This window comes from Hippoglossus hippoglossus, chromosome 23 (assembly GCF_009819705.1).
Source record: "Hippoglossus hippoglossus isolate fHipHip1 chromosome 23, fHipHip1.pri, whole genome shotgun sequence".
In the NCBI taxonomy this organism is placed as follows: domain Eukaryota; kingdom Metazoa; phylum Chordata; class Actinopteri; order Pleuronectiformes; family Pleuronectidae; genus Hippoglossus; species Hippoglossus hippoglossus.
In genome coordinates this window covers 1,219,365-1,234,029 of record NC_047173.1, presented here as the reverse complement: position 1 = coordinate 1,234,029, position 14,665 = coordinate 1,219,365, and the positions used below count along the sequence as shown (strand labels likewise).

Sequence of the window (14,665 nt, the reverse complement as noted above, 5' to 3'; positions counted from 1 at the left end):
TTTTCATACAGACTTGTTGTACATTTTGTCTGAGCAAGAATGATAAGCATCCCTCCTGCGGCAATTATTTAAAACCAGAGTGAGGTGATATGTGATGACTTCACGATTGTAGAGAATTAATGTTGTTGTAGAGAGCATTGTGGCACCTAATATACTTGGCTGAGAACCATCAGAGCAGTAGAAGGCTTCCGGCAGCCCGGAAACAATCTAAACTCTAGACATATGTAGGTTCCTCAATACTCTGGACTCGATGAATAGCTCAATATGTCTTCTACAGAGTCCGTCATGTGGCACCTGTAGACTAGAAGGGACTGACTAACAGAGGGCCCTTCATGTTTTTATCATATCACTTGGAAAGGGAGGGTACTAAAACATACACACTGGACCTTCTCTTGAAATCTCTAAAGAATAACAAGACTTTAAAGCAAATGACACCTGATTTTATGCTTTGCCATGCTGCCATGTTATTGGCTCGTTAGATTCATGAGTAATCAAACCTCAAATCAACCTTTAATCAAACTTTTAGCTTAATCTGAGTATTGCCAGTTCCAGTGTGCAGTGTAGAAGGGAACTTATCTGAACAAAGAAAGAACCCTGAAATGTCAGTTGCTCTAAAGAACACCCACTCACACGGTTCCTGTGTTTGGCAGCGGAGGCAGCGCTGTGTACCTACAACATCTCTCCACATGCCATCTTACTCATTCCCTCTCTTTCTTGCTTATTTTCCCCGTGCACGTGTTCTTGCATCTCAATAATTCACCAGCAGCTATGGGGCTGGAGGAGACGCGGGGCCCACTGTGCAGGCTCAGCTAAATCAAACAGCCGCACTGGCTGCAGGCTTTGTAGGTCTTTGCTGCAGCTGGTGCAGCGGACACGTTTCTGCTGGCGTCACACTGCCTAAAGTTTGCCTCTCCCATCAAAAATCATCAAGCTGTACAGAGTGCAGAGGTGATGAAATGATGCAGTCATCACATCCCGACAAGAATCAGCTTTCGGTTGTGGTTGATTGTTGCATTCATGGCAGCGTCTCACAGCTTTTGTGCTTTGCAGCTGTTTTGCTTTGGAAATGTGAGAGAAAAATGGAGGTGAGAACAAAAGCAGTGTTTTCATGCCTCCGCACCAGCAACCAGCCATTATCAGCATTATGTTATCTACTGAGCTGAGATATAACAATCAAGCAATAACAGTGGCACGGTGCTGCAGTAGTTTGTGTTGTCCCCTCACAGAAAAGGAGGTTCTGACTTCAAACCCCAGTTTTGGCGTCATCTTCCCACAAACAAGGAGCATGATAGTTAATGGAAGTTCACAATAAAACAATAAAACAATGTTACAAGTCCAAGCTCTTCAACGTGTCTCATCTACAGCCTCATTTTAAACACATGAATCCATATCTCCACTGCACCTAAGCCAGCACGTGACATCTTTGTCTTTGGATGCACATGTGTCAGATATTAACACACCGCTCTCCTGACTTTTCTATTTCTCATGTGCAGATGACAAAGAGGACAACATCCTGGGAAGTATCCTGCTGCCCAGCTTTCACATCTCCATGCTGTCCGTGGATGACCACATCAGCAGGAAATACGCCTTTAAGGTAAATAGTGTCTGTTTTAAACATGCCTTCTTCCTCCATAGTTTTTCAATCAGTGGTTGTGATGGTTTAAAACGGTCACAATCTTTCACCCTGGCTGGTTGACAAAAGCTGAAAAGAGTCCACAGACAACCGCAGCATGTTGTTCATAGAGTGTACAGACTGTTTTAGAGGAACAGCTCAGTATTGTGGGAAGTTTGCTTTTTGTTAAATTGCTTTTTGAGAAGATGGATTTTATTCTCACGTCTCTGTGTTAAATACAGAGCTGGACTCAGGACATTGTTAGCCTTTGTTAGCATAAAGACCAGAAGCTTGGCGACACGGCGAGCCGGGCTTTGTCCAAAGTTCAAAGGTAGATTCACCATCTCCTCACGTTAATAGTGTAAAATGTGGAGGCAAAGTGAAATCACAGAAAGGGGGAAGACATATTATTATTATATACATATTATTTGGACACAGACAATCCCTCCACCCAACCTCCAATTCCAGTGTTAGAGAGACGTAGTGGGAGAGGGTCTCCTAAACCGTTCAGCCGTCCATCAAGCAGTTCTCCCACCAATTAACACATTTGGCATTTGTTGTATCTGTACAATGCAGCAGAGGCATAAAATGATTGTGTGATTTTTCTACATCATTACTTGTGTAGCTTCTCTGGCTCTAGCATGGGCTGCCAGATACAATCAGTGGCCACAGATTTGGGCTCATTGAAGGTATGATGGTAACTTGGCAGCCTCACTGCGACAGCAGGACGATGTTTGTTTTAGTCACCACACTGAAAATAGTTCCATCATGTAATTTGTATCCCAAATCCACAATCCACAAAGATTATACTTGTGACCTTTAGAAATGTTTTAAAGCACGAGATGTCACTTTGCATAGTCAGGCAATCTGTTTGATGCTAAGGTATGCTAACTACATCCTGACCCCAGTTCTGTGCTTCTGATCTTACATCTGAAATAGGTGCAGGAAATTTATCAAAATTGTTGAACTGCTCCATTAAGTTGTGAATTTACTTGGCTAACATGTAAATCTGTTTAGTTGCATAATGAAAGCGAAGAAGTAAGGACTCGACACATATGTGAAGTATAATCAAACACCTACACACACAGTAAGTGGTAAGTTACATGCCTCAGTGTCATTCTTACTTACACAGCTTTGCCTTTGCCAAGATACACAAAGAAATCTTGGAGACTTTCCCACTTCTCACATTGAGACACATGGAGAGGAAGCCAGGGAGCACACACACACACAGCTGCAAGCATACGCAAACACACACACACACACACACACACACACACACACACACACACACACACACACACACACACATACACACACACACACAATCATACAGTACACAATCACACTCCTCTGCCAGCATGAATGATATAAAGACCCCATGCTGGAATCTCAAGGTCAGCATCCAAAGCTGCTTCTGGCACCGCTGCTATATATCCTCAAATCTCTCTCTCTCTCTCTTTCTCTTTCTCTTTCTCTCTCTCTCTCTCTCTCTCTCTCTCTCTCTCTCTCGCTACATTGCCAGGCTACTCATCCAAACATGCGGACATATTATTTCTGCACTGACGCAGCCAAAGAGATGGAGTCCTGGATGAAAGTCATGACGGATGCTGCCCTCGTCCACTCTGAACCGGTCAGAAGGTCGGTGCTCACCACAGATTACACTTTCCTGGATTCCCCTAAAATCGCACGTAATAACTTAATGCTGTCATCTGGACATGTGACACTAAATAAAAGTGTTACCAGTGGAAAGTACAGAAAGTGTACAAAAATGCAATAATATTAAATATTGCATAATGATGAATTCTGCATAGTTGTGGTCAATACCTTCTGTGACTACATGCAGAGGCTTCATAGCTACACCATAAACTGGGATAAAGGATCACATTGTGTCTCCTCATGTGTCTTCATTGACCAACTGGGATCAGATGTCCCTTCTCTGCTCTACATGCAAATGAACACATATGTAATTTCTGTTGCCGAAAACCAAGTGATGTTTTTTTAAACCAGATTGACCATGGCCATGTTCAGAATTGGTATTAACATACGTTTCAGGTGATCCCATCACAAATGGGACAGACTTAAGTACTGGTGTGAATGCTCCCAAGAAGCGCTGGGTTCACATTCACACAGTTACATTCACACCTCGAGCTGTCCACTTGGGATCGGATTACCCAAGACGGATGTTAGGTCAGGTCTGAACAGGGCCTGTGGGTCTGAGTGATTTAATCAGAAATGGGTCTTCAATGGAACATGGGTGCGTTCACACCTTTATTTAGAGCAGTCGGCTGTCAAGTTTTTCTGGCAGAGATCACACTTTTAAGAAGTGTAAGGCTAGAAAGCAAGGGTGATAGAGCCAACACAGAACCAACACAGAACCTCTGACACTAAATTTGTCTTTGAAATCTCTGTAAAACCTCCTTCTGTTATTCTTTGTAACATTTTCCCTTTTCCCTTTTGGATTCTGACTCTTTGTCTCTTCCCAGATCGGACAAGTTGAAAGTGGAGCAGCACGCGCCTCAGGAGCCGAACAACTTACTAAACCACAGAGTCCTAACTCGGCCTGAGATTCAGAACAATGAACGCAACCGAGAACCTGTGCGACAACACTCCCTATCTCAGGCCGACGACAAATGGCAAAAAGATGTAGAGAAACACAATGGCCAGAGGGAATGCGAATACTACACCTTACAGAGAGATGGTGAGAGGTACTCGGTAAAGAAAGATGGGGTGAGTTATATGCTTCAGAAGGATGGAGAGAAGTATCTCCTCCATAAGGATGGAGAGAAGTACTTGCTTCGAAAAGACGGAGAGAAATACTCACTGCAGAAAGATGGAGAGGTGTACACCATTCATAGGGATATGGAGAAGTACGCAGTCCAGAAGGTGGGTGAAAAGTATACGGTGGCTTCAACAGAGGAGAAATATGCTCCAACGAAAGATGGAGAGAAGTATTTGCTTACGAAGGACGGAGAAAAATATGCACTTCAGAAAGTTGGTGACCGGCACACACTCAAAAATGAAGGACAGAGATATGTTCCTCAAAAGGAAGTGAAGAGACAGCTGTCACTAAAGGAGACGGACAGGTACGCCACAATGCGGGACATGGAGAATAAATATGGTACCATACATGTCATGGACAAATACGGCACTATGAGGGCAGTGAAGAAATACAGTACACTACGAGAAGGAGATAAATATGCTACTCTCCGAGACACAGAGAAGTATGCCACACTCCGTGACGGTGATAAATATGGCTTCCAGAGAGACCCAAGTGGAGAGAGGTCTCTGACCAGAATCAGCAGCATCAAGTTGCAGCCGGCTCAAGCTGCCGCCATCGCAGCTGCCGTGGCCGAATCTCGCCAGAGCCAGGCCAACATGAATGTCCAAAAGCCCGCAAACGTTAACAGCTCAGGGTCTGTGGCAGGGGAGCAGGCTGTGGACTGCAGCCCGGCAGATGTGGATGGCAACATTGCCATGGTTCCAGTAAAGTCCCCTGTCCCAGTGCCGGAGCCTGAGAAGGGCCTGTCCAGGACAAACTCCATGCAGCAGCTGGAGCACTGGGTCCGCACGCACAGATCAAGAGGACTGGATGAAGACACCAGGAGGTGAGACTGACTGCCTCTTTGTTTCTGTAATTGTGCTGTTCTTTCTTGGAACCATTTTTTGGGATGCCAGAACCCAAATTGTTGTTTAGTCCGGTCATCTCCTCTCTAAGGTTCTATGATGGAGCTACTTTCTACGCCTCAGAGGTGCTGCAACCATTTGTTGATTTCCTGACCTTGAAATTCTCTTTGCCTGTTTGTGTTGTAAAGTTCTGGGTGTGTTTGTTTTTGAAGCAACATGGCTTTACCAAATATAACAAACTAAATACTGAGGGCCAATACAATGTAATATAGTCATGTTTGAAACATTTAATAATGAATTAGATACTCTCCAGCCACTAGATGTTATCAAAAATAACGTTTAATGGTGTGGACCATTTGTAAATCAGTCTGAACAATAAATGAACGTAGTTGATTGAGTATTGTTCATTAATCTGTAGCCTCCAATTTGAGAAGTGTCAGAACCGAGTGTTGTGTTTACCTTAATTAAATCACACGCAAATGGCAGCAGGCTGCGAGAGAGTAACCAAACAGACGCTTCTACACACCAGACCGATCCTTTTACGACTGTGTATTCCTTTGTTTGCGAGGGAAAACATCAGATTACTGGGGCTCATTAGTCCTTTGTGTCACAGCCACATTCCCAGTTGTATTTGTAATCAGCAGTGCTGCAGGAGTTGTCATTTCGAAACGCTTTCTTGTTTTCTTCTTGAAATGCGTGACAGAGCAAATGCTGCTGTGTCATATTTCAAGATGTTATTTCAGTTAGTTGAATTATGACTGAAACGGCATCAGATTGCTGCAGTCATTTACACTAATAGAGGATTGGGACACGGTGGGTCGGGCCGGGTTTGGTCCGTTTGGCTTAGACATGTGTGGGTTTGAGTTTGGTCACATCGGCCGAACAATACGTATGTGCAATCATGGTGAACAGCGAACCTCTCAAGCCGATGGCAGGTTAACTCAGTGCTTCATCTTTACTTATGACATTAAATCATTGGTCAGGTTTTATCTGACCAATGTATTTTTCTGTTATTGGTTTCTGCCCTTGCTGTAATAATGAGCTGTTTAAGAGGACACCACCTGCCTCTGCCTGCAGATTTGAGGTTCAGGTCCTGTTGCTCCAACCAATCCATAGCAGGTCAAGCTGATGTCATTTATACACAAGCTGTGGTAGCAGCCACTACAAGGAGCTACTTAATGCTTGCAATGAGTTTTTTCGTTGGACTTACAGCTGCGCCCACCTCACCCATCGTTGTCACTGCTTTTCATATTTCATTCATGTTGCTTGGAAGCATCTTGCTGGACGATGACACCCTCAATTTAACCCTGCCTAAAAAGCTCTAATCTGTCAATTGTATCTCCAATGGACATATTCACCGATGGGTACAAGACACATATTCAAAATATTCATCCAGCTGTGGGCAACGATTCAAAGGTCTTAAACCAGCCCTCAGACCTATCTATAAAGTCAGAAACACAGAATTTTTAAGGCAGCCATTTAACTTTTTTCTAAACCTGGAATTAGTCTGATATGAAAATGATTCTCTGTGAAACTATTCAAGATAATTGTCTGAGGTCCCATAGTGGCTTTGTATTGTATGTATGATGATTTCTTCTTTTAAAGTGCCTCCACACAGTTTGATTGCACAGATGTCTGTCTTCACTCTCCACAAACAGACATGTCTGCTCCCCATTTCTGACTCTGCCATTCCATCTTGTCAGTCCACCCCCCTGTTGTTCCCCATGTGTCTTGCCCGGGCCGTGCTCTTACCTTGCAGGCCACAGGAAGCTGAAAGCTTTTTGTGTCACCACAGATGTGCGTCTCAGCTGGGAATGCTGGTGATTAGCTGGCATTTAGCTGTTCTGTACTGAAAAGTACAGCGGAACACACAAGTGCAGAGTGCCGATACTCTCTTTGCTCTGAGCGCTCCCCCTCTCCTTCTGCTGCCATGAATAAGTCATGGTAATGAGACTTTAATGAGAACAGAGCACGCTGAGCGCTGCAGACGCATTTGTCGTCGTTACGGAACTCAGCACAAAATAGGAACATTTTGTTGTAGGACTATATTATATATATATATATATATTGCAGGAAATTGAACATGTGACACACTACAGTACATGTAATTCACCTAAAGTTAACACCCTTGGTTTGACTACTGGCTTTTATTCAATAATTTATACAATATACTATCTATCTATAGATAGTATATTGTATCACTTGCATTTTCAAATGATGTGAATTACATGTACTGTAGTGTGTCACATATTAAATTTCCTGCTGATGTTTCACAATTAAATCCTGCCAAACCACCATTTGATCCAAAATGAACTGAATTGAACTCGGGTAAGCAACTCTTGAGTTTGTAGTTATATGCTGCAGAGCTGCTTTGAACTTTTTCCATTACATTTCCAACATCTAGTGAAAATATTACTCATAGATTGAGGTGATTAGATACTAAATTGGAAAATGATGTGTTAAACAAGATCAAAGTTTTCAATATGACCAAGCTTCCAAAAAGCAGGAACTCTCTGCCTCACTGACAGAGATTTGGAGACCAACAGTCTGTAAAGTTTCTGTTGGAGAAACTTTTGTATTCAAAGGAATAATTAATAATTCATCAAAGTTAATTCATAATCTTGCTGGCTCTGATGTTCTCCTTTGCTAAATGTTCCCACAAATATAGAGAGCTTTTAGAATCACTCTCATAGTTTTGGTATCAGCTAGAAAATCAAGTTGCGTTTCTCCAGCAAAATGAAAACTTGGAATGTAAGAAGAAAATCAATAAATTGCCCCAGATGACAGAAATGATGATTTCATCTTCTTCACGTTTACTTCTCAGACTGTTCTGGAGTTACAAGCACTGATCTAACTTAAGATGAAAGATGTCTTATCACTATACGTTGTGGTTTGATGAGTTATTGCCATTGGTAAACTATCACATCTAATCCTGATGATGAAAGAGATACTCCACATGTATCTGAGATAAGAGAGGATACCTTCATCTTTACCCTCTGTGACAGCATCATCCGTCAATGGTGCCTTATTTTGAATATGGGTTATTGAAGAGGTCTTGAGCTTTGTGAGACAACAGAATATTAAAAGTTAATGAACGATCAAACCTGCACCGCCATGGCTATTTTAGATATATTCACACAAGCTGGAGTTGTAATCAGTTTTGTCCTGCAGGTGTACATGCTGACCCTAACAGTCTTAGGAGCTTATGCAAGACTGTGCTGTTGTTTGTGTCTTGTAGTAGCCAGTTTTAAACAGACTACATTTGGGATGTTATCTTTACCTTAATGCCTTATAGGACTATAACACGTGAATGGATCTTCACAATCATTATTGTCAGAAAATGTAAAAGCAGAAAACAATGAGGGTAATGTGAATTTGGTCATTGTTACGAGCATTGAAATAGTTTGGGTACATTTTTCATTCCTAAATTGCCCAAACCCCTTGTATGCACCAGCATGCAGTGGTGTGCAGTGACATTCAGACAAGCAGAGCTGCAGAACAGCCCCACAAAGCACCAACTCAATTCAACTGTTTACTACACCATTGCAAATCCAATCATTGTGACCCACCAAGGTGGTGTATGTAATTCAAGACACATCAGGTTATCTTATAATTGTGAGGTGGAGCAGTGCGTCTGTGAGCGGTGTTTCTGACAGACGTATCTCACAGAAATGAGGCAGACCAGTGTGTGGCAAGATTAGTCCTTTCATCTGTGGACTGAAAGACAGCGGCAGTGAGTAAATGGAAGGAATTACACATTGTGTTGTCATAGTTATATTTGACAGCAGTTGTTACTGTGGGGACCAGAGTATGGGAGAGCAATTCTGCTAGCCGTGGTTTTATGGGAGAAGTTAGATGATTAACACTGCAAGTCAAACACTGCTTGTCATGTATACCCTGTCAGAATGCCAATATGAAAGTACTTTCAAAGAGAATCTGTACTTTATTTCATTCAAATTATTATCAACTGCTACTAAAACCTAAGATTCAATATTATCCTATCTGTGATTCATTCAGTGAGTCAATAAGCCCTGTAGTGCTAATATACACTTGTCTCTACCAGTTGGAGGAACTAATCAATGCTCTTCACACAGCATTAAAGGGATATGTTTATAGCTGTGTGTTGCATTTATTTGTACACGCAAAAGTATAGAAAGAATGAAAATCAGATCTTGAGAAAGAAGCCGTTAAGTCATATCATCAATCGCTGATGGATTGTTTGTTTTGGAAAGTTACAAAAAATTACAGGACAAACCTCCACAATTCAGATGCTGGAGAGGTCTGAGAGGGAAGGGGCTTTCTGAAAAACAAGAGGTTTTCTAATCCTATATATGGATGTTATCTTCCTGTACCAGAGCAAGAAAACACCAATGAAAAAACTGAGAAAAACTAAAACTCAAAAGTTGTATGGGCATAATCTTACAGCTCCTAAATTGTTATATTGTATATTGGTGTAAACAAAAGGCTTAAATACTGCAGTGCATTAAATGGCCGTTCAGACTGACTGTCAGACAGACATTATCAGGCAGCAACAACAGAGATTTGGGCATTTCAGTCATTGGGTGGAGCGAACTGGCTCTCTTGAAGGTGGAAAGTGGCAGGCAGTAATATTGAAGTATATACACTCTTATGTATAATAAATGGGCTAAAACACTGGTTCCCAAATGGTGGGTTGTGACCCAAAAGTGGGTGGAAGGGACCCTTTTAGTGGGACGCTTTTTTGTGTGTGTTTTTTTTTTTCTAAAGTAAAACTCTTAGCATGATGTGCTTTTATTTTGAAGGACATACGCTTTCCCATGAGGCAGGGCACACGCAGTAACCTTTTGTAGCCCTTGCTGTCATGACGGCAGTGTCTCAGCAATAAGTGCTAAGGTCAGCACTTTGAAACGAAATAGAAAATACTGCAGCACGTACGTTAAATTGGAGTTGTTCAAAAATCTGGGTCGCAACTTAATGACTCAGGAAAAATGTGGGTCCTGAGGCTCAACTAATCGAGAACCTCCGGGCCAAAACATGCACCATGATATCGTCGTTCAGTGCATTTCTTTTTTTTAAACAGTAAGCTGTGATTATCACTCTCACAAAAAACAAGTATCTTTAACGTATATCATTGAATGTTAGGATGAATACATTTTTTGAGGAAGGGTAAGATAAGGTTTATGTTAAGGTAAGGGTTAATGTTTCGGACTAGAATTAGGCAATTGGTAGTTATGGTAAAGGTTAATGTCTCCGGGAAATGAAACTAATGTGTGTTACAGGTTCCCTCGGCAATCTTTCCATCAAGTAAACCCACACTGTGGACTCATAAGGTCAAAGCCAACGTCCTATAGACAACGAGGGCTTCCATTTTATGATTAGCTGCTAATGATGACGAGCTGCTCATTACCTTTTTGTCACCAGGTCAAAGCCAAAGTGAAGCCGAGTTCTGCTAATGAAAGCAGTTTGATCATTAAATCCAGTCAGGCACAACCTACATGTCAAGGCACGGACATACAGATAATTAAACTGGTTCCTATTCACTCGCTAATTAAAGGAATTGATTCACAGGCTGATGGGTACAGTAACAGTGAGTGCAGGTTTTTAGGTGGATCCTTTCTTCCTTTGCTCCCATTATTGACCAACAGTAAAGCATTTGATGCAGTTGGAAAGATTTCACTATGGCATAAACTGCTAAAAGAAGTTGAAAAAGAACAATATTGGATGCAAAAATGTATCTGTACAAAAAATTCTAATTACCCCTGTTATTTGCTTGATTTATGAATGAGTTTAAGGAATATCTGTTGCAAATATTTGACCTACCTGTAATGGAGAGGAAGATAAAAGATCTTGGATCTGTGGTTACAAGGGAGTACTCATTTCTCGTCCGTCTGCCTGCTTTTCCTCTCAGCATTACATCCTACCAGACCTTACCCAGGAACATGCCCAGCCACCGTGCTCAACCTGTGCCCCGCTACCCAGAGGGCTACCGCACACTGCCCCGGAACAGCATGATGAGGCCCGATAGCATCTGCAGCATGGCGGGTTCTGTGTACGACCGTGCTCTCCGTCCCGCTTCCACCACCAGTGTCACCACAGCAGATAAGAGGAGGTCGATGAGGGATGACACCATGTGGCAGCTGTATGAGTGGCAGCAGAGACAGGCTTTCTCCAGACATAGTATTGCTCAGCCATCAGGTACACAAGTAAAAGTATTTGTTTCTATTTCTATTTTCACAAGATTTCATGTTTGCAAATTAGCTCTTATTATTCTTTCACCGACAACCTGAGACTGGGTCAGAGCTGGCATCTCAGAGCCCCCTGAACACTGGATGTGGCTTTGTGAGTCAGTTTTGCTGCAAATTGGTCCCAGTGGCCAACTCCAAGCTATTAGAATACAAAATAAAACCCCATTGGCCTGAGAGCCTTTGTCCCTATTGACCGTTTGTGTTGTGGATTTTTTTTAAACCATGCAAGTAATCCTAGGTGCAGTTGCTTTTGGGTCGTGGGGTACATGGTGTATCTTGTTCATGCACTAAGCACTGTGTAATGGATCTCCCACATCTGATCCCAGTCAGTGGCATTACAGTTACATAGTTGTGTTTGTAATATGCTTGATGTTACCGGACAAGTATTTACATCCCTGTAGTGGCGACTCAAATCATTGTTTTCAATAACCAAATGAAATGGAGATACCACAGAAGGTCCTTGTATCAATGGCTGTAAAACATATTCTACCAACCCATTGGTTACTAATTTTGCAGGATGATTGCTACTGCCATTCGTGATAAGAAATATCAGCATAATATCAGAGTTGTTATTAGGCCTGCTCCAGTTTCATCACCATCACAGAATATATCGTATTCTTTTGACTCCATTGTAACTTGATTTTCTCCTCCTGTTATTGTGATTGCAGGTGTGGGTCATTATGGAACTCTGCCCAGCACAAAGACTATGGGCAACATCTCTGAACATGCTGTGGCGCAATCCATCCCCACCTCACCATCCCATGGCTCCCTGGCTCTCTACAGCACCTTCTCTGCTCCTCATCAGCAGGTTGCTCACAACCCCAGCAACTCCTTCTCTGAGGTGTCCTCACCGGTGTTCAGAGGGGACGGTACACTGGACCGACGGCAGAGGACACATCTCGCCAAGGTAGAGGACATGGAATCAAATAATGATGATGATAATTTTTGTTTAGCGCATCAAGTACAGGCTGTAATTCCTCCACATTGATGAAAGTAGCTAAGTACTTTTTCTCCTGCTTAAAATATCTATGCTTGAATTGTAGAGTTTCGTTTGGCCAACACAAAATAACATATCAATTAAATAGAAATGACGCCCACAAGGACAGTGCATCATCAGAGAGAAAGGCTAAATACCATCTGATGAAGGACTCAGCCGGGATTTAAACCCCAGACCTCTTGCACCCTAAGCAAGACTCATACGCCAACGAGCCACAAATTTGAGATTGTTTCTCAAAGTAAACATTTCCCTTGGTGATTGTTTAAGTAAGAATCTGTTAGTATGGCCTGTCATCCCTCAACATTGAAGAAGGTAGCCACGTACTTTTCTCCTACTTCCAATTTCTATGCTATCCTTGAATTGTAGAGTTTCTTTGAGACAAAATGCAGTAACATCAACCAAGTTTGAAGCGAACAAGTCATTATCACTGAGAAACACAAAATACCATATGGTGTAGGGCTCGTCCAGGATTTGAACCCGGGACCTCTCGCACCCTAAGCGAGAATCATACCCCTAGACCAACGAACCACATAATTAAGATTTTTCTCAAAGTAACTAATTCGGTACGTTGGTGATTGTTCAAGTAAGAATCAGTTAGCATGGCCTGTCATCCCTCAACATTGACCAAGTAGCTTTCTCCTGCTTGCAATCTCTATGCTATCCTTGAATTGTAGAGTTTCGTTGAGACAACATGCTCTAGAAATGAGTTTTACGCGCACAAAGAATCATCAGAGAGAAAGGCTAAAGACTATGAGGTGAAGGACTCGTCTAGGATTCGATTACACAACCTTTTGCAGCCTTAGGAGCACGATATCTCTCGGTTAATGAGCTTCAATTCATCCCAAAGCAACCATCTTGGTAAACAGTGTTGGTGACTGTTCAAGTAAGAATACGACAGCACATTGATTAAAGTAGCTAAATACTTGTGTCCTACTTCCAATCTCTATGCTATCCTTGAATTGTGGGGTTTCGTTGAGACAACATGCAGTAACATCAACGAAAGTTTGAAGCCAACAAGTCATTATCACTGAGAAACACAAAATATGGTGAAGGGCTCGTCCGGGATTTGAACCCGGGACCTCTCGCACCCTAAGCGAGAATCATACCCCTAGACCAACGAACCACATAATTAAGATTTTTCTCAAAGTAACTAATTCGGTACGTTGGTGATTGTTCAAGTAAGAATCAGTTAGCATGGCCTGTCATCCCTCAACATTGACCAAGTAGCTTTCTCCTGCTTGCAATCTCTATGCTATCCTTGAAATGTGGGGTTTCGTTGAGACAACATGCAGTAACATCTCAAATATTTAGAACCGAGTTTGACATCAACAAGGCCAATGTATTATCATAAAGCACTAAATACAATGTGCCAAGTAGTCGCGCCCTAAGAGAGAATCATCAGCTAGATATATTGAGATTCTCTCAAATCAGCCATTTCGGTAAGCAGTTTTGGTGATTGTTCAAGTAAGAATCAGACATTATGGCCTGTCAATCCTCCCCATTGACAAAAGTAGCCAAGTAGTTTTCTCCTGCTTCCAATCTCTATGCTATCTTTGAATTGTAGAGTTTCTTTGAGACAACATGCAGTAACATCAACGAAAGTTTGAAGCCAACAAGCCATTATCACTGAGAAACACAAAATACCATATGGTGAAGGGCTCGTCCGGGATTTGAACCCGGGACCTCTCGCACCCTAAGCGAGAATCATACCCCTAGACCAACGAACCACATAATTAAGATTTTTCTCAAAGTAACTAATTCGGTCCGTTGGTGACTGTTCAAGTAAGAATCAGTTAGCATGGCCTGTCATCCCTCAACATTGACCAAGTAGCCAAGTAGCTTTCTCCTGCTTGCAATCTCTATGCTATCCTTGAAATGTGGGGTTTCGTTGAGACAACATGCAGTAACATCTCAAATATTTAGAACCGAGTTTGACATCAACAAGGCCAATGTATTATCATAAAGCACTAAATACAATGTGCCAAGTAGTCGCGCCCTAAGAGAGAATCATCGGCTAGATATATTGAGATTCTCTCAAATCAGCCATTTCGGTAAGCAGTTTTGGTGATTGTTCAAGTAAGAATCAGACATTATGGCCTGTCAATCCTCCCCATTGACAAAAGTAGCCAAGTAGTTTTCTCCTGTTTCCAATCTCTATGCTATCCTTGAATTGTAGAGTTTCGTTGAGACAACATGCAGTAACATCTA

The 14,665-nt window shown here is 42.1% G+C and overlaps 1 protein-coding gene and 3 non-coding genes across 11 annotated transcripts in view; 1 reads left to right on the top strand and 3 right to left on the bottom strand.

Moving 5' to 3' along the window:
• LOC117757407 (pleckstrin homology domain-containing family A member 5-like) overlaps positions 1-14,665 on the top strand; it is a 198,845-nt gene that overhangs the window by 157,541 nt on the left and 26,639 nt on the right. For all 8 annotated transcript variants that reach the window (XM_034578551.1, XM_034578548.1, XM_034578547.1 and 5 more), the window contains 5 exons: positions 1,494-1,594; positions 3,135-3,250; positions 4,096-5,217; positions 11,124-11,410; positions 12,129-12,367. In XM_034578551.1, coding sequence (XP_034434442.1) covers positions 1,494-1,594; positions 3,135-3,250; positions 4,096-5,217; positions 11,124-11,410; positions 12,129-12,367 — 1,865 coding nt within the window. The remainder of the gene's footprint in view (positions 1-1,493; positions 1,595-3,134; positions 3,251-4,095; positions 5,218-11,123; positions 11,411-12,128; positions 12,368-14,665) is intronic.
• On the bottom strand, positions 12,914-12,985 carry trnap-agg. The gene has a single exon. It is a non-coding gene; the product is annotated as a tRNA-Pro (tRNA).
• On the bottom strand, positions 13,509-13,580 carry trnap-agg. The gene has a single exon. It is a non-coding gene; the product is annotated as a tRNA-Pro (tRNA).
• Positions 14,113-14,184, bottom strand: trnap-agg. Its single transcript has one exon. It is a non-coding gene; the product is annotated as a tRNA-Pro (tRNA).